This window comes from Orcinus orca, chromosome 21, assembly GCF_937001465.1.
Source record: "Orcinus orca chromosome 21, mOrcOrc1.1, whole genome shotgun sequence".
In the NCBI taxonomy this organism is placed as follows: Eukaryota; Metazoa; Chordata; class Mammalia; order Artiodactyla; family Delphinidae; genus Orcinus; species Orcinus orca.
The window spans coordinates 6,040,781-6,058,824 of record NC_064579.1 but is presented as its reverse complement, the minus strand read 5'-3'; the positions used below and the strand labels follow the sequence as shown (position 1 = coordinate 6,058,824).

Sequence of the window (18,044 nt, the reverse complement as noted above, 5' to 3'; positions counted from 1 at the left end):
TGTTTTCCGTCTGGTCCCACCTCTTGGGGTGACAAGTGTGCAGTGGAAAGAAGCATCTTTATTTGTTCGAAACCTGCCTGCTCCTCTCCTGCGCTCTTATCTCCGGAGACTCTCCAGCCCCCCTTCTCCTTCCGAGTTGGGGCGGGCTCCAGACCAGACAGAGGGGCCTGGCTCTGCCCCCACTGGACCCTCACCCGTCACTCAGCCTCACTGCCAGTGTCCCCTCCCACAGAGGGGGCCCTGGAGCTGCACACACATCACCTCATCCCATCCCTCCGCCAAGTGGTCTTCCAGGGCGACCGGCTGCCCTTCCAGTGCTCGGCCAGCTACCTGGGCAATGACACCCACGTCCGCTGGTACCACAACCGGGCCCCTGTGGAGGGCGACGAGCAGGCGGGCATCCTCCTGGGCGACAGCCTCATCCACGACTGCACCTTCATCACCAGGTACAGGCCCTGCGGCCCCTTCTGGGCCCATGGCGCGGGCGGGGGTGGCCACAGTACCCTCATGCACCCCGCGAAGGAGATGGCCTGATCTGGGGATACGTGCGGGTGTGCTGATGCACATCCAGGACTAAGTCAGAAATGGTCCGGATGAGGGACAGATTGAACGCCTGATGGAAGAAAACGATTAGATCTGACATTTCTTCAGTGCTTTTACAATGATACAGCGGATCTCACCTGTATTATTGGACTTGATCTCTCCAGTAGATTTGCAAGAGAGGTAATATTATCTCTGTGATAAAAGATGGGGAAATGGGGGAATTCCCTGGCGGTCCGGGGGTTAGGACTCAGCGCTTTCACTACCAGGGTCGGGGTTCATGCTGGTCGAGGAACTAAGATCCTGCAAGCCGCACGGCACAGCCAAAAAAAAGACACTAACGAAAGGCCAATCAGAGTTAAAGAAGTGTGTACGTGTTTCCCTGGCTCAGTTAAAGAAATGAGCCTGGAGCTGATGCCCTGCGTGCCCCAGGGTGGCCCCCGGGCGCTTGGGGAGGGTGGCTGGCCGCCGGGAGCGCCTCCAGCCAGCCCTCGCCCAACCGCCCGCCCACAGTGAGCTGACCCTGTCTCACATCGGCGTGTGGGCCTCAGGCGAATGGGAGTGCTCCGTGTCTACGGTCCAGGGAAACGCCAGCAAGAAGGTGGAGATCGTGGTGCTGGAGACCTCGGCCTCCTACTGCCCTGCAGAGCGAGTCGCCAACAACCGCGGGGACTTCAGGTTCAAGACCCAGGCCCCGGCCCACACCCCGCTCCTGCCCCTGGGACCACCGGTGACCGGTCCCCCACCCACTCCAAGCTGGAGAATACACTGCCTTTTGTCATTCAGCTCCAGGTCCCGCTGGCATATTTACAGAGACCGTATCCTTTTGTATAAAATCACCCTCCGAATGTGCTGTGCAGAACAAAAAGGGTTTTTTTTCCTTTTTCTTCCTTACGTGCGTAGCTGACAAGGCTCTCCCACTGCGGATGCCACACTTTCACATCCCAGTGGCCTCTCACTCAGGCAGGGGAGGCGTTATTCTCCCCATCGTACAGCCGAGAAGACTAAGGCCCAGAAAGCATAAGTGACTTGAACTCAGGACTTCAAGTCCAGCCTCGCAGCACCAGCGACAGCACTGTCCCAACAAACACAGCTTTAGAAAGGAGGTGGAGCTTGGGAAGCCCTTGAAGTGCCGTCCAAACACACACCCTCTTCTGGGCCCGTCCTGCAGCTCCCGAGGAGTCTGGCCTCACAGTTCTCAGGGCAGGGGAGGGACTCTTGGCCTGAGGAGCCTAGGTCATCGGCAACTTCCCACCTCTGCCCCCAGGTGGCCTCGAACTCTGGCTGGCATCACAGCCTACCAGTCCTGCCTGCAGTACCCCTTCACCTCGGTGCCCCTGAGCGGGGGTGCCCCTGGCACCCGAGCCTCCCGCCGGTGTGACCGAGCTGGCCGCTGGGAGCCGGGGGACTACTCCCACTGTCTGTACACCAATGACATCACCCGGGTGCTCTACACCTTCGTGCTGGTGAGGCCAGGAGAGGGGAGGGGTGCGGGAAAGGGGGAGGGGAGAAGCCTGCTGGCCTCATGGGCTGTGCTGCCTCCTTGGGATGCATGGTGAGGGGCCGTGGTCACCGTGTCTCATGCCCTTCTCCTCTAGCTTTCCCCTTCCCAGGGGACTCAACCCCAGGGCCACACTTGGGACATGTGGGCCACCCCCAAGGTCCCCAGTACAGCAAGGACAGCCTTAAGCAGAAAGCAGGGACAGCGTGAGGTCATCCCGTTGTCCTCAAGCAGTGGCATAACCAGTGGACGGCCCCGAGTTGGGAAGGTCTCACTCCTTACCTTCGCCTCCTGTCTGGACCAGACCCAGCTGTGGGCTAGACCCTGTTCCCTAGGCCCCGTTGCTCTGAGCATCAGCACAGGGGAGGGGGCCCCCGCGCTGTTTTGGGGGAGAAGGAGCCAGATTAGACGGTGCCCTTTCCTCCCCACACCCCCAGATGCCCATCAATGCCTCCAACGCACTGACCCTGGCCCACCAGCTTCGAGTATACACGGCCGAGGCCGCCAGCTTCTCCGACATGATGGACGTTGTCTACGTGGCTCAGATGATCCAGAAGTTTCTGGGTTACGTCGACCAGATCAAAGAGGTGAGATTCGATCGGGCCCCTGGGGCCCCTGGAAATCACCTGCCCCCCACCTGCTGAAGCCGGTCTCGCCCCAGCCTCTGGGTCCCCAGCCCCCCTCCTGCCCTCAGTGACTCCGCCCCCGCCTCCAGCTGGTGGAGGTGATGGTGGATATGGCCAGCAACCTGATGCTGGTGGACGAGCACCTGCTGTGGCTGGCCCAGCGCGAGGACAAGGCCTGCAGCGGCATCGTGGGCGCCCTGGAGCGCATTGGGGGGGCCGCCCTGAGTGCCCACGCCCAGCACATCTCTGTGGTACGGTGGGCCGGCTGGGAGGGTGCCCTGCCCAGGGAGGAACAGGGAGGGACTCAGAGGTGACGGGGGCCAGCCCTTGTCATCCAGGAGCAAGTCCTCCGAGTGTGCACCAGCCGTGCGCCCAGTTAGCGAGAACACCAAACGTGACTAGGGTTCCGTTTGTGTGGCATCAAATTCCAACTTGTCAGGAGCAGGGCAGAGGAGAGGGAGGCCGGCGACGTCGGAGAAGTTACACAGGGCTTCGTGCGGGGACCGAGTTGAAGGGCTAGCCGGATGGAAGCACGTGGGGGGTGGGGTGGGGAAGGGGTGACGGAGACTTCTGTTCCCTGAGAAGAGGGGGAGTTTCCAGCGGTGGGTGGCGAACCAGCTAACAAGCAGCGCACAGCATCTCCTCTGCGTGAGACTGTGCTGGGTGCCGGGGGAGATCCGAGGGGGGCGAGGACCCTGCTCCCCGGCATAGCTGGGGCAGCAGGACTGGGACGTGGCAAGAGCTGGGCCAGCTCCAGGACGGGGTGTGAGCGAGCGGGAGAAGGGGCCGAAGAGCAGGGGTTCGGGGGATTCCACGGCAGACGCGAGGCTGCCAGGCCCTGAGTGATGAGCAAGGACGGCGGGTTGGCCTGAGCAGGTCTGCGGTCTCCAGCAGGAGAAGGCCAGGAGAGGGGTGACAAGGTCCCTGTCCCTAGAACTCGAGGAACGTGGCCTTGGAGGCCTACCTCATCAAGCCGCACAGCTACGTGGGCCTGACCTGCACGGCCTTCCAGAGGAGGGAGGCCGGTGCGCCGGGCACCCGGCCCTTGGGTCCCGGCCAGAACCCCTCCCCGGAGCCGGAGCCCCTGGCCGACCAGCAGCTCCGCTTCCGCTGTACCACGGGGAGGCCCAACGTTTCTCTGTCGTCCTTCCACATCAAGGTGGGCGCCGGGGGAGGGAGGATGCTGAGAGGGCAGGTACGGGGTGCAGGCGCCTGGTCAGGTGGGTGGTGTGAGGGGACGCAGGACTCAGACAGTGGGTGAGGGGATGGAGGAGGAGGGGCTGGAGGACAGCGGAGCCCCAGGGACCCCGGGTGTCTCTGAGGAACTCCTGTTTCCCCCCAGAACAGCGTGGCCCTGGCCTCCATCCAGCTGCCGCCCAGTCTATTCTCGTCCCTCCCGGCTGCCCTGGCCCCCCCGGCCCCCCCAGACTGCACCCTGCAGCTGCTTGTCTTCCGAAACGGCCGTCTCTTCCGCAGCCACGGCAACACCTCCCGCCCTGGAGCCGCTGGGCTTGGCAAGAGGCGCGGCGTGGCCACCCCCGTCATCTCTGCGGGAACCAGTAAGGGCCTGCACCCCGCCCGCCCTCCCCTGCGCCCCCCGCGCCCTGTGGAGGTGGCCGGGGGCAGTGGCCCTGCACCATTTCCTCGGGCGGTGCGGGGCAGGGATGTCCCGTGAAGGAATGGACTGGTGGAGAAAAGGCTCAAGAGACCCTGGGTTTCACAGCCCAGATTCGTCAGATTTCCAAAGGGCTATAACACGAACCCTCCACCCACCTGGGCCTCCTTCCGTCCCCCTTCGTCACCTGGTGCCAACTTCCCCCTCAGGGTGCCCTCCTGAATCCTCCCTTCATCCGGGCTTCCACTCCCTCCGCGTCACCTTCCACCTTCTCGTCCCGGACCCCATAGTCCTCCCTTCCTGGGCATGTCGCCATGACTCATTTGGCACTTAGGTGGGCCACCACCTCCAGGTGCCTTTATTTTGATTCATCCTTGTGTCTCCCAGTTAGGCTGAGGCCCTGGGGGGCAGGCCCGCACTTGGCATCTAACTCTATTCCCCAAGCCCAGCGCACGCCCTGACCGAGCCTGAGTGGACCCCCTCCCCTGTAGGTGGCTGCAGCGTGGGAAACCTGACTGAGCCGGTGGCCGTTTCGCTGCGGCATTGGGCTGAGGGGGCCGAGCCCGTGGCCGCTTGGTGGAGCCAGGAGGGGCCGGGGGGGCCCGGGGGCTGGAGCTCTGAGGGCTGCCAGCTCCGCTCCAGCCAGCCCCACGTCAGCTCCCTGCAGTGCCAGCACCTGGGCAACGTGGCCGTGCTCATGGTGAGGGTAGCGGGCACGGGGGTGGAGGGCAGGGGAACGCAGAAGGGGCGCCGGCGGGGGGTGACCAGGGGCACTCTGAGCGCCTGGGGCCACAGAAATCCTGAAAAAACAGGCCTTATCGGGCCTCGTGATGGTCAGGACTCGCAGGGAAATAAATGGCCCTCTGGTCTACCCCATACCTCTTCATCTTTCAGAAGACAGGCAGGTCCTCAGGCCCTCTATCAGGTCATCCCTATAATAGCAGCCCCAGAGCAAAAACAAAAAGAGAGGTCCTGCCTCTACTCCCATATTGAGAGAGATGGATCAGAGACCACCCAGCCTGGTCTCCACATCCTGCACTCTCTGACACCCAGATGGTTAAAGTGAAAAAAAATCTGGGAACGTTTCTCCATCCCGGTCACCCTCCTCACTCACCCCTGTCCAGCCCCCGTGCCCGCACCACACTTCCCAGCCCACTTCCAGATCCTGAGCAGGCGTGCAGCTGTATGATAGACAGAACCTGCCCCTCTTCCCTCCTCTCTGATTCGCGGGCTGGGAACCTGAAAAGTTCCCAGAAAGGCAGATCATTAACGCCACCTAGACCGACTTTCTAAGAGAGGGTGTCATGGTGCCTACATCTTTGCTACCCAGATGGACCAAAGGCCAAAGTTGGGGCCCAAAGCTGACTGGGCTTGGGCAGAGGAAAACTGGCCTGGGGGACCGGCCAGGACTCCACAGGGCGGCCGCTCAGCTCCCGGCTTCCCCTTACTCCTCTCTGCTCTTTCCAGGAGCTGCGCGCCTTCCCCAGGGAGGTGGAGGGCTCAGGGGCAGGCCTGCACCCTGTCGTGTACCCCTGCACGGCCCTGCTGCTGCTCTGCCTCTTCTCCACCATCATCACCTACATCCTCCACCACAGGTGAGAGCTCCTGCGGGAAGGGAGGGCATGCTGGGCGTTACTAAGTACTGGCAAGGCGACAGTGGGTGTTCCTTTCCCAGGCTCTTGCCTAGCCTTTCCTTCAAAGGTTCTGCAGCTGGAAAATGCGTTTGGGGGTTAAGGTGTCCATCCCATTCACGCCCACGCGTGCATACAGATATCTGCCTTCTCCTCGTTGACTCTCCCAGTGACCTTGAGACCCCCGTAGGCCTGACCTTGGGTTGGGCGGCCCGTTTGTTAAAGACTGTTTCTGCGGCAGCTCCATCCATGTGTCCCGGAAGGGCTGGCACATGCTGCTGAACCTGTGCTTTCACATGGCCATGACCTCCGCCGTCTTTGCAGGAGGCATCACACTCACCAACTACCAGATGGTCTGCCAGGCGGTAAGCAGGAGAAGGGCTGAGGTGGGGGGTCTCCAGGATTGGAGACGGCAGCCTGGGGTACAGGAGGGAGGCGCGCGGGAGGAAGGGGGCTCCGCTCTTCGTGTCCAGCCTCGTGGGCGAGGTGGGCATGAGAGTAGGGGAGGTAAGAAGCAGAGCAAATAAGAGACAGGACAAAGTGGAGAGTGGGATCCTGCGATGGAAGAGAGGTCGGGGATGAGCCAGGCAGCAATGACAGGGTCATGGAGAGTCCCTGGCACGGGGGAGAACCCTGGGCTGGAAGTAGAGAGGGTACTGGCAGGGACAGAACCCTGGGGAGGTTCTGGGTGGAGCTGGAGGCTGGGCACAAGGGAGGCACGGGAGAGCACTGCAGGGCTGAGGCTCTGGGACGGCCAGTCTCCCAGCCTCAGTGCCTTGACCCTATAGGTGGGCATCACCCTGCACTACTCTTCACTGTCCACACTGCTCTGGATGGGGGTGAAGGCCCGTGTCCTCCACAAGGAGCTTACCTGGAGGGCACCACCTCCACAAGAAGGGGATGCTGCCCTGCCTGCCCCCCGACCCATGCTCCGGTATGTCAGGTCTGCAGGGGGGAAGGGCTCAGGTGTCGGGGGAGGACACCAAAAGCTGTTCTCCCAGGGTGGATGCTGTCCCAGGGGTCCAAGGTCCTGGGAGATCACACTCCCAAGACAGAAGAGGTGGGGAGTTCCCTGGGGGTCCAGTGGTGAGGACTCAGTGCTTCCACTGCAGTGGGCCTGGGGTTCAATCCCTGGTCAGGGAACTAAGATCCCTCAGCCAAAAAAAAATAAAAGGCAGAAGAGGCAAGGCCCTGGGGGGCACTAGGTTGCCCAGTGCCATGGAGGGGGGGCATCCTCGGGGTTTTCAAGGCCAGGAAGGGAGCGACCTCAAAGGGCATTGGGCAGGGATCCTGGGAACCCAAGTGGCACCCCTGGTTCTGCACTGTTTAGGGTGACAGAAAGCAATTCTGGCCACTGTCCCTTAGAACAGTCTTGGCCAAATCCCTTAGGGACCTACTTGACCTGCCCTGGAGAGGCATTGCATCCCTGGCAAACAAACTCTGACATAATTTCTAGGGGAAAGAGGATAGGACAGAGACCCCAAGGTGAGGGTTCTGAGCACCTGGCCCCCTCCTTGTTCCCCAACTCTCTGACCCCCAAACCCATTCCTCTCCAGGTTCTATTTGATCGCGGGAGGGATCCCACTCATTATCTGTGGCATCACAGCCGCTGTCAACATCCACAACTACCGGGACCACAGCCCCTAGTGAGTGCACGGCCCGCCTGCCCCAAACCTCCCCGCCCTGCCCCGGAGGCCGCCTACTCCCATGCGGCGGTACCAAACACCCGCCCAGCCAGTCACCCAGCCCCAAGCCCTGCATGCTGACTGAGCCGCTTCCGCCTCTCCACTCACCATAGCCTCCCTTCCCGCCCACCCAGCCTCCGCGCCCCACCTCACGCGTGCCGCCTGTGTCTCCCCTCAGCTGCTGGCTAGTGTGGCGCCCCAGCCTAGGAGCCTTCTACATCCCCGTGGCTTTGATTCTGCTCATCACCTGGATCTATTTCCTGTGCGCGGCGCTGCGCTTACGGGGTCCTCTGGCACAGAGCCCAAAGGGGGGCACCAGCAGGGTCTCCCTGGAGCCAGGGGAGGAGCTGAGGGGTTCCACCAGGCTCAGGAGCAGCGGCCCCCTCCTGAGTGACTCGGGTTCCCTTCTGGCCGCTGGGAGCGCAGGGGTGGTGACGCCCGGGCCCCCGGAGGAGGGTGACGGTCTCTATTCTCCAGGAGCCCAGCTGGGGGCGCTGGTGACCACGCATTTCCTCTACCTGGCCATGTGGGCCTGCGGGGCTCTGAGCGTGTCCCAGCGCTGGCTGCCCCGGGTGGTGTGCAGCTGTCTGTACGGGGTGGCGGCCTCCGCCCTGGGCCTCTTCGTCTTCACCCATCACTGTGCCAGGCGCAGGGACGTCAGGGCCTCCTGGCGCGCGTGCCGTCCCCCCGCCTCGGCCTCCCGAGCCTCCCCGCGGGCCGCGCCCGCCGCCCCAGAGGACGGGTCCCCGGCGTTCGGAGAGGGGCCCGCGTCCCTCAAGTCGTCCCCGAGCGGCAGCAGCGGCCCCGCCCCGCCCCCGGGCCCCTGCAAGCTCACCAACCTGCAGCTGGCGCAGAGCCAGGCGTGCGAGGCGGGGGTGGCGGCCCGCGGGGAGGCGGAGCCCGAGACGCCGGGCCCCCGGGGGAGCCTCGGCCCGCGCCACCCGAACAACTCGCACCACGGCCGCCGGGGCCACAAGAGCCGGGCCAAGGGGCATCGCGCGGGCGAGGCCGGCGGCAGGAACCGGCTCAGGGCGCCGCGCGGGGGCGCGGCCGGGGCGGCCGAGTTGCCGTCGGGCGAGAGCGGCAGCCCGCACAACAGCCCGTCCGACAGCTACCCGGGCAGCAGCCGCAACAGCCCGGGCGCCGGACCCCGGCTCGAGGGCGAGAGCACGCTCACGCCGTCGGAGGGCAGCGACACGAGCGCCGCGCCGCTCCCCGAGGCCGGCCGGCCAGGCCAGCGCCGCAGCGCCGGCCGCGACCACCTCAAGGGCGGCGGGGGCGGCGCGCTGGAGAAGGAGAGCCAGCGCCGCTCGTACCCGCTCAACGCTGCCAGCCTGAACGGCGCCCCCAAGGGCGGCAAGTACGACGACGTCACCTTGAGCGGCGCCGAGGCGGCCGGCGGCGGCTGCATGAAGACGGGGCTCTGGAAGAGCGAGACCACCGTCTAGGCTGGGGGCGGGCGCCGCTTCAGGACGGGCGGGCCGCGTGCGCAGGAGACCCCGCTTCTCGGGGGCCCTCAGAGACGTCGATCGGTACGTCCCCAGGATTGAGGTAGGGGTGCCTCGCTGCGCCCGGGCTCGCCAGCTTTAGTCCCGGAGGATGGGGAAAGGACAGGCACAGGCCCGCCAACGCGAAGAGGGCCATCCCTCTGGGGTAGCGACAGACAATCCCCGAACCGCACACGGGATACGTTTCCGTCCCAGCGCAGGCTGGTTTCGGCAGCCCCTGCCGTCCAGGCTCGGGGGAAAGGTCCTGTGGGGCTGCGGAGTGAGCAAGGGCGGCAGGGACAGCACAGCTCAGGCGGGCTTCTCCTAAGGTACTCCCCGCACCTCCTGCCCCGCTCACGGGCGGCCATCAGCCTTACCCGAAACACACGGGCGATGGGGGCCTGAGTAAGGTGTTCTCTCCTCACTGCCCTCCTCTGAATCAGTCACCCACCTGTGCCCAAATCCTAGGCCTCTCCCCCACCCAGTTCTGGCTAACTAGAGAGCCAGCCTAGCAGATGAGCCAGCTGACCAGGACCAGTGGGAGGAAACAAGGTGCTGCTTTTCGGATCAACTATGCAAAAGGAGAAGGTGGGGCAGGGTGAAAGGCAGCTGCAGGGATCAACCAGCCCTCTGGGAGGGGGGCAGGTGGAAAGGTGCACCATCAGGGCTGGAGGCCATTACCACAGGACTGGGACACACACCACACAGCAGGGCTCAGAGGTGGCGCTTCAGGACAAAGCCCAGGCCCTACACCTAAGAAGCTGCCTGACAGATGCCCGGAGATGATGTGAGGGAAGCAGAGTTAGTGCTTAGATCTGGGGCTGAAGCTAGTCCTGCCTTAAACCTAATCCTATAAAAAAAAACAAAAACAACAAAACGCTCTGAAGAGGGGTGCCACCGCCAGGCTGCAGGTGGTGCTGGAGAAGCACTTACTGTCCAATCACAGGCCCATATCCCCAGTCTCGGCCCTCCACACCGAGGGACTGACAAAGCGCACTCCCTGCCACATGAGGCCATAGAGGAGAACCGTTCCAATGATCTGATCTCCAGCTCCATATTAGGGAGAAACCTCCAAAACATCAAACCAGGTTCCTGCCTCCCGTAAGCCCAAGCCAAGTCCCCAGGGCAGTGGGGGGGGGGGGGCCTGCAGCTCACCTGGGGCCTGCACCTTCACTGCTTTTAAACACCAGCACGCATATTTCTCCCAACCTAAAAAGCAACCACCAGCCTTTGGTTACAGGATGCAGTGCGAGTGCAGGGAACCCTGGGCCTCATGAAGAGCCACAGGGAAACCCGGCCCAGTCTCCATATCACCCCAGCCTGGTCACCAAGGCAAGAGAAGACAGGGGGGCAGGGAGAAAACCCACGCGCCTTGGGATGCATCCTGTTATTTATGCTTGCTGCACAGACAATATTAGACAAAAAAAAAAAAGGCAAAAAAAAAAAGCTTCGTATTATTCTTCCACTTACGCTGGCTGCTGTTTACATACCCCGCCAATGCCTTAGCACTGGAGAGCTTTTTGCAATACGCTGGGGAAAGGGGAGGGAGGGGATGAAAAGTGCCAAAGAAAACATGTTTTTAAAAGCTCGGGTTTTATACAATAGAATGTTTTCTAGCAGATGCCTCTTGTTTTAATATATTAAAATTTTGCAAAGCCCTTTGAGCTATGAGCTTACTCCAGCCCCGGTCCTTTTGTTAGGAGGGAGAGGATCTCTGACACTGTACACACGAACCCACTAAGGCCTGTGAATGGACGCAGGGCCAAGGGCTGCCCAGTTCCAACCTCTGAGGGCTGATACCATCCGGAATGTGTACTGCTCCACACCAGCAGGGAGGCCCCGCCAGCCCTGCAGCTGCGGTGTATCCAATCTGAACCGAGAGCAGGAGAGCGCCTGGCACTTTCCCAACAGTCCAAGAGAAAGCCAGCCCACAGAACAGGAGTATGTGCGACCACTGTCTGGGACGAGGGATGGGACTCTCCAACCCAGGCGTCCCCGTGTTCCTTCTGACTTCGACTCTGGGACCTGGGGTCCAATAACTGCAGAGCCCCTCTTGGGTCCCTTAAATGAGAAGGGAGATACCTAAAGACTTGTATACACTGATTTCTCTGGCTACATCAGGCCTGTTAGCAAGCCGCTGTCAGGTGGGGTTAAGCGCCCGCGCCCCCCCACCCCGCAGACCCCGGCTGTGCATCACGGAGGGTTAGGGACACTCGTGGCAGCCTGTCTAGCGGCCTGGGCTCTCTGGAAGTCCCTAACTTCCTGAGGGGTACGCAAATACTGCTCGATCTCACTATCAGAAATGTTCTCATCTCCAGTGACTGTGGAGACAGGGGGTGTGGGACAGATCCGCTTTGGGGGCTTCAACATGCAGGGTGGGAGGAGGAGGGTGGGGCTCGCTGGCCGCTTCCCTGCGGGCAAATCTACGGAGCCATCGCCCCGGTCCTCTTTTCCCCATCCTTGCCCCTGGCCCGGCCCCTGCAGTTCCTTCTCCCGGGCGTCCAGTGCGTCTGGCTCTGCTGTTCCGTCTCGAAAGGCCTTGCGGACCAACATGTGGCGGTGCTGGAGAAGGTCGCCGATGTGCGCGACCACAGACCGCTTGTCAAGCTTCAGGACCTGCAACCAGGCCAGCTGCTCGGCCAGCCGCAGCAGCACAGCCAGCAGCTCCTGCAGGCGGGAGGAAGCGGGGTAGGGCAGGTCCACGCTCGCCAATTTACAAAATCGGGCAAGGGAACACGTCAGCCGATCTGAAGGCCGCAGCGACTGCCAAGCCAGGAAAGTGGCAGCGGTGATGACAGGCAAGGGATGCCGCCCGGTCACCAGCCACGTCTCATCTGCCAGCTCCACCAACTGCAGCGTTCGCGATAGCATCTTCTCCTTGTTTTCCACGTACTTGGCTGGCACAGACGGGGAGGCTTCAAACAGTTTGAAGCTGAAATAACCAAAATGAGGGTCTGATCTCAATACCTCTGGGGGACCGCTCTTTCAAAGCGCGAAAGATGGGCAAGCTATGCTATCCTCCCGGGAACACTCAAGCCTGCTGGGCAGCAAGTTTATCCAGGTACCGAGAGAAGACAGGGTGAGTCTCCTGCTGAAGAGGTAAAGGGCAGGAGAATGCAGAAGGGAGCTAACATTTCTTGACAATGCCCCTCCCCCCACCCCATCAGCCATCATTCTGAGGGCTTCACAAATGTTCTCCTTTAATCTACTCCACAGCCTGTCACGTACATTCAGAGTCACAAAACTTGCCCACAGTCATCCAGCTTGGACGTCACCAAGCTTCACACCCAAGACTGTTTCACACCGATAGTCTGCTTTCTACCATATTTGTCAGAAAAAAAGAACACAGCTACTCATTTTAAAAAAAAACAAAAAAACTGGCTTCTAACTCCAGCTCCCTCAGTTACTAATATCCTTTCAGCTCTAATCACACATGATCCTGTCGAGGCAGGGCTGCTCCATCTAGCCAAGTAGGCCACACACAACGTGAGTGGTGGAACCCAGAGCCCCGTGCCAAGGCCAACACCTTCCTTCCTACATCATTAGGGTGCTGTAAGGGCAAAGGGATTTGAAAATTATAAGATTCCAGAAATGTAAAACAGGATTAACCTGATTAGTGAGTGCTAGGCACAGGAAAGGGAGAAGACTTTTTTCTCCCACATCCTTGTAGATGGGCTTTGGTCAAAAACAGCCAGCCAGGGGCTTCCCTGGCGGCGCAGTGGTTGAGAGTCCGCCTGCTGATGCAGGGAACACAGGTTCGTGCCCCGGTCCAGGAGGATCCCACGTGCCGCGGAGCGGCTGGGCCCGTGAGCCATGGCCGCTGAGCCTGCGCGTCCGGAGCCTGTGCTCCGTGACGGGAGAGGCCACAGCAGTGAGGCCCGCGTACCGCAAAAAAAAAAAAAAAAAAAAAAAAAAAACATCCAGCCAGAGGTAAAAGGATTCAGGTCTAAACCCATCCCATCCCCGTGTCTCCCACTAGGCAGGTACCTGCTACAGTAGGTCTTCACCAGGTCCACCAAGCACAGAGATGGCACATCCAGCCCCAGGAGCTTCACCATCTGCAGGTAGGTGCCAGAAAACACATCCAAATCTGCATACAGCAGGGTGCAGATGGTTCCCATGGTCAGGGGCCAGTTACGCTGCCGGCAGGTGACTAAGACACAGCACCCGACCAACACCTCCTTCTTCTGCAGCCTGGCAGCACGGATGCCAGAGTGCTGGTATGCCTGTTGGTAGTAGGCAACTGCCGTGTCCTCAAACGTTGGTGGCAGCTGCAGAACTCGACAGAGGTCTCTCACTCGGCAGAGACCTAAGAAACCCACAGCAGGAGTTAGAGGGGCCCCAACAGCACCTTAAAAGGATCATGCACCACGATCAAGTGGGATTTACCCCAGGGATGCAAGGATTTTTCAATATCTGCAAATCAATCGGTGTGATACACCACATCAACAAATTGAAAAATAAAAACCGTATGATCATCTCAATAGATGCAGAAAAAGCTTTTGATAAAATTCAACATCCATTTATGAGAAAAACTCTCCAGAAAGTGGGCATAGAGAGAACATACCTCAACATAATAAAGGCCATATATGACAAACCCACAGCTAACATCATACTCAATGGTGAAAAGCTGAAAGCATTTCCTCTAAGATCAGGAACAAGACAAGGATGCCCACTCTCGCCATTTTTACTCTACAAAGTTTTGGAAGTCCTAGCCATAGCAATCAGAGACAAAAAAGAAATAAAAGGAATCTAAATTGGAAAGGAAGAAGTGAAACTGTCACTGTTTGCAGATGACACAATACTGTACATAGAGGGGACAAAGAAGCCACCATGCAGCTCCTAGCAATTTCTGTTCAACTCGCCTCAGATACCAGAGGCACAAATAATGGACCTTTCTACAATGACAAGAGAGACACTTGGTGAGGTCATTCAAAAGGCACAAAGACATTTATGAAAGGAAGTCACGCTTCAGTGCCCCATCTTCTGGAGGCTGGTTTGATCTGTGGCCAAGCCAAAGTGTGATCTGGGTTCCTTGAGTCTACCTCAGACATACCCCCCAAGCAAACCTAAACCTTCCACCTAACTGCCACCTGTCTTAGAACCATCTCCATCCTTTATTTCTAATTACCATTCTCTTCCTCTCTACCTTACCCAGTAATGCTGAAAACAGGAAAGACAAGCAGATGGGCTAGACAGGGGTCCCCAACCCCCGGACCAACCACTACCAGTCCTCGGCCTGTTAGGACTCGGGTGGCACAGCAGGAAGTGAGCGGCAGGCGAGCCAGCGAAGCTTCATCTGCCACTCCCAATCACTCGCATTACTACCTAAACCATCCCCCCGCGACCCAGTCCGTGGAAAAACTGTCTTCCACGAAACCGGTCCCTGGTGCCAAAAAGGTTGGGGACCACTGGGCTAGACCATCAGGAGAACTTTCTTTAAAGCCACTGTGTCATAAAAGGTTGATACTCACCTCGTTGCTGGCTGCGACTAACTTGTTCGTTTTCCCCTGTGCTTCGGGAATATGTTACTTCTGTAAGATAATGAACAAACAGCTTGTTTAGCCTCTATTCACCAAATCCCTGCCCTCCCACCACACAAAACCGGGAAGCAGAATCCCAATCATCAATGCACCCACTCCTCGTCTCACAGAAGGTGCCCATCTGTGCAAGTTAAAGGTCCACCTGGTTTTCCATGACCACAAGCAATACCAAATACACAGAGACTAAAGAGGACTAGGACTGCCCTAAAGCAGCTCCAAGTGTTCCAAATTTCCAGCTGTCCCTCCTGTACATCCAGTTCAGGCAATTCTCCTGCCTGCAGATTCTGAGAGCTGCATTGCGTAGGGACTTGGAAAGCAAAGTAAAGAAAAAAAAAAAAAAGATGCTTTTGCCAATTAGTGCTCAAAACTACTTCGGGATAACAGTATTTTCTGTATTCGTAAAGAATTGATCTATCAATACAATTCTTCGACCATGCCCAGACTAGGTAAACTGAGTGGAACTTTGTTTCTGTTTCATTTATTCAACATCTGTTAATACCTACTACATATACCAGATATGGTGCTAGAAAAACACAGATGAATGGCAGTCCCTGACCTTCTGCAGCTCGCTCGTCCACTTTAGGCTGTTTTCTCTCATATTTAAGGGTGCACGTGACAGGGAGAGGGCAGGAGATAAGAAGAATCTGACGTCAATCCCTCCACAGCCCCAGGCTGTACCCACGGTCCCGGAAAAGCCCGCAGAGGTACCTCGGAGGTTGCCCTCGTCAGTGAAGGTGGTAGTAAGGACTCCCTCGGTGACCACACAACCGCAGTCGGAGCACACCAGCTGGTTCTGCGAATAGTGCGAGTCTTCCACGAGCTCAGTGGAGCCGCAGTCGGAACACCGGCCTCCGCCCGGCATCTCACCACCCGTCCAAAGCCGAGGAGGCTTTCCGACACCCGCCCCTAACGTCGACAACAGCAACTATGCAGAAACAGGAAGTAGGAGCGGAGCCTTGTAAGGTCTGCACCTTTCTCTTCCGGCCAGCGTAACCGCTGTATTATAGGTATTTCCTCCGCGGCTGCGCGGAACTTCCGGTCCGTTCCTCTTTGGCTCGGGTAGAAACGTGATCTAGGAGAGGAGGTTCCTGTTCTGGACTGTGTCTTCGGGTTCCCCGCAATCTGTAGTTACTTTGAGGTGGGCCTGACTGGGGATTGCATTTGAGTGAGCGTTCTACCTGCATGGACACGGATAACAGACAAGATATTGTTGCCATCCGCAAACAACTCTTCTTTCTAAAGCGCTAGGGGAATCGCAGATTCTCCATTTCTCTTTGGTGACGGATGTTGATTTTGGCCATAGTACAAAATCTGTGTCTAAAAGGGAGAGTAGTGTATCAAGAGAGCAGGAAATCGTGCTCTTTCCAGAGTGGCTTCCCCTCAAGCAAGTTGTTTCCTCTCTTTGCAGTCTATTTCCCTCCACTGTAGAATGAAGGAGTTGAATTAAAATCCAGAGTGGCAACCTTGGATGTTTTCAGAGGCTAGGCAAGGAATGTCTAAGGGAGTTGGAGAGAAAGAATATGTGGTGGTGAGACTCTTGGCAATCTGAAGGGTTCAAGCAGATTCAGATGTTTTTAAACCTGACCTTTAAGATGCTCCAAGATTCTAGCTCCAAAGTTCCTAGCATGGGATAGTATAGATAAAAGAATCTTGAGCAAAAGAGTGCCTCTAGCAAGCTTACACATGAGAGATTTTGTATGTCATGTTTGAATATAAATTAAACATGACCAAAGAGAGTGTGCTTTCTCATAAGTAAATCCTAATTGCACTCATCAAGAATACAGGTTTTGGGAATTCCCTGGTGGTCCAGTGGTTAGGACTCCATGCTTTCACTGCCGAGGGCCTGGGTTCAATCCCTGGTTGGGGAAGTAAGATTCCACAAGCTGCATGGTGTGACAAAACAAAACAAAACAAAAGGTTTTAACACTTGAAAGTTTTAGAATCAGTTGTGTCTGAAAAATAAGAAAATTGAGTTAAATGACAAAGAAACAAAGGCCAGTCCCTTCTGACTCCAAGACAACAGATGGAAGTCATCATAGCCAGTACTGAAATTAGGTGGGGAATTTCTGTTTCTCAGTCTGGTGGTGGAGAATTTCAGGCAGGTCCGGCATTAGCAGATCTTGCGAGCTGTTGTGGGCTCAATTTCAACTGTGCACAGGGACTTGGGGGTGAACGGTGAGCACTTCCCACTGAGAACAGAAAATGACTGGACAGCTCCTGCCCAGACTGAATTGAGGAAAAAGGGTGTCTTGTCAGCCCCTTAACAGATAGGGATGCTCCCTTGAGGATTAAGACACAGGTCACAGCTGTCTTCTTTAGAAGACCAATAAAGTATGCATCCTAGAGCTGAAAAGTTTTCAACAGAAAAACGGTACTTATTAGTATGAAGAGATGAGGCAACATAATGACCATGTACCCAGTGAGTCCTCAAACAGAGGATCTGAGCCTCAAAAATAAAGGGCTCTGAGCAGGCAGAGCTATAGGTTCTTTTGAAAGAGCTACAACCAGTGGTCAGGTACAGAGGACTCTATGCCTTAAGAGACTGTGAGTTCTCTGGACCACAGTGCAGAACAAGAGCATCTCTGACCAAAATAAGATTGCCTCTTGTCTGTAATCCACGCAGCAGCCTTCTCTGCTTCAAATGCCACTTCCCTTTAATATAAATTGGGGGAGAGGTGCTGTACCTTTCAAGAATTGTCCGTTCAGGCCCTCTGGCTCACAAGTCCCTCCCCTCTGCTCACGGCTACTCCAAAGCCTCCCCTCCCTTCCTACTGCACAACAGAACTTCTGGCACCCTGGACCTCAGTGAACTGTCAGGATTCCAGGTATTAGCTGACCGGTGAACACAGAGCAGCTAGACTTCCATTTTTTTCATTTTTCACATCAGCATCACATGAGATGGTTAATGGGCTATACTGAAGGGTTGAAGAACTGAATGTGATTATAATATAAATGAAAACATATTAGTGACATGGGAACTTTCATAAGATTCCCCTCACAGTCAAGAGGAAAGCATTAAAAACCAATCAAACCAAACAAAAACACCTTCAAAAGGTGTCAGCGCCTTCTTTCCCACACTCTCCTCAAGCCTCTCTCCTCAATAGCCACATCTAAGGGTCCCATCCGGTCCCCCAGAGACTGCTTTCTCAGAGCAAGAGAACCGCTCTCCTAGAGAAATCCCAACTGCTACCACAGGGCTTGGTCCCACTGGAGGGATCCACCCCCTCCCCCAACCAAGGGATGCAATAATCTCTAACAGTCCATTCCCCGAGGTGTGAATTACTCACTTTAGCCCCACGCCATGCGAGGGCTTGAGTGGGCTTTGGTGCCCCAAGTTCCCTCTTTCCTAGACTTCCCCACTACTGTGAGGTATGACAGGATTTATTTCTGGTTGTCCAGCAGATCAATACTGGGGA

At 57.7% G+C, this 18,044-nt stretch overlaps 2 protein-coding genes across 2 annotated transcripts in view; one reads left to right on the top strand and one right to left on the bottom strand.

Annotated features, from left to right (window-relative positions):
- The window catches only part of ADGRA2 (adhesion G protein-coupled receptor A2), a 33,612-nt gene extending 23,867 nt beyond the window's left edge, over positions 1-9,745 (top strand). Inside the window, exons 7-19 of the mRNA XM_004284873.3 lie at positions 233-446; positions 1,054-1,218; positions 1,808-2,006; positions 2,479-2,628; positions 2,757-2,918; positions 3,602-3,826; positions 4,010-4,226; positions 4,774-4,982; positions 5,750-5,877; positions 6,155-6,278; positions 6,702-6,847; positions 7,470-7,559; positions 7,777-9,745. Coding sequence (XP_004284921.1) covers positions 233-446; positions 1,054-1,218; positions 1,808-2,006; positions 2,479-2,628; positions 2,757-2,918; positions 3,602-3,826; positions 4,010-4,226; positions 4,774-4,982; positions 5,750-5,877; positions 6,155-6,278; positions 6,702-6,847; positions 7,470-7,559; positions 7,777-9,046 — 3,299 coding nt within the window. The 3' untranslated portion in view covers positions 9,047-9,745. The remainder of the gene's footprint in view (positions 1-232; positions 447-1,053; positions 1,219-1,807; positions 2,007-2,478; positions 2,629-2,756; positions 2,919-3,601; positions 3,827-4,009; positions 4,227-4,773; positions 4,983-5,749; positions 5,878-6,154; positions 6,279-6,701; positions 6,848-7,469; positions 7,560-7,776) is intronic.
- A 914-nt stretch (positions 9,746-10,659) lies between these two features.
- On the bottom strand, positions 10,660-15,630 carry BRF2 (BRF2 RNA polymerase III transcription initiation factor subunit). The gene is made up of 4 exons (XM_004284874.3): positions 15,337-15,630; positions 14,560-14,619; positions 13,073-13,394; positions 10,660-12,017 (listed from the first exon to the last, which is right to left on the bottom strand). The coding sequence occupies exons 1-4, from the start codon at positions 15,488-15,490 to the stop codon at positions 11,279-11,281; spliced, it is 1,275 nt and encodes a 424-aa protein (XP_004284922.1). The 5' UTR covers positions 15,491-15,630; the 3' UTR covers positions 10,660-11,278.
- Positions 15,631-18,044: the final 2,414 nt, after the last annotated feature.

What these genes read in the sequence shown, in the direction of transcription:
- BRF2 (XM_004284874.3), bottom strand. Translation starts at nt 15,490, where the DNA reads ATGCCGGGCGGAGGCCGGTGTTCCGACTGCGGCTCCACTGAGCTCGTG. An exon ending in TGACGAGGGCAACCTCCGAG is followed by an intron (nt 14,620 to 15,336) that starts GTACCTCTGCGG and finishes ATTATCTTACAG; the next exon opens with AAGTAACATATTCCCGAAGC. An exon ending in GTGAAGACCTACTGTAGCAG is followed by an intron (nt 12,018 to 13,072) that starts GTACCTGCCTAG and finishes TGGTTATTTCAG; the next exon opens with CTTCAAACTGTTTGAAGCCT.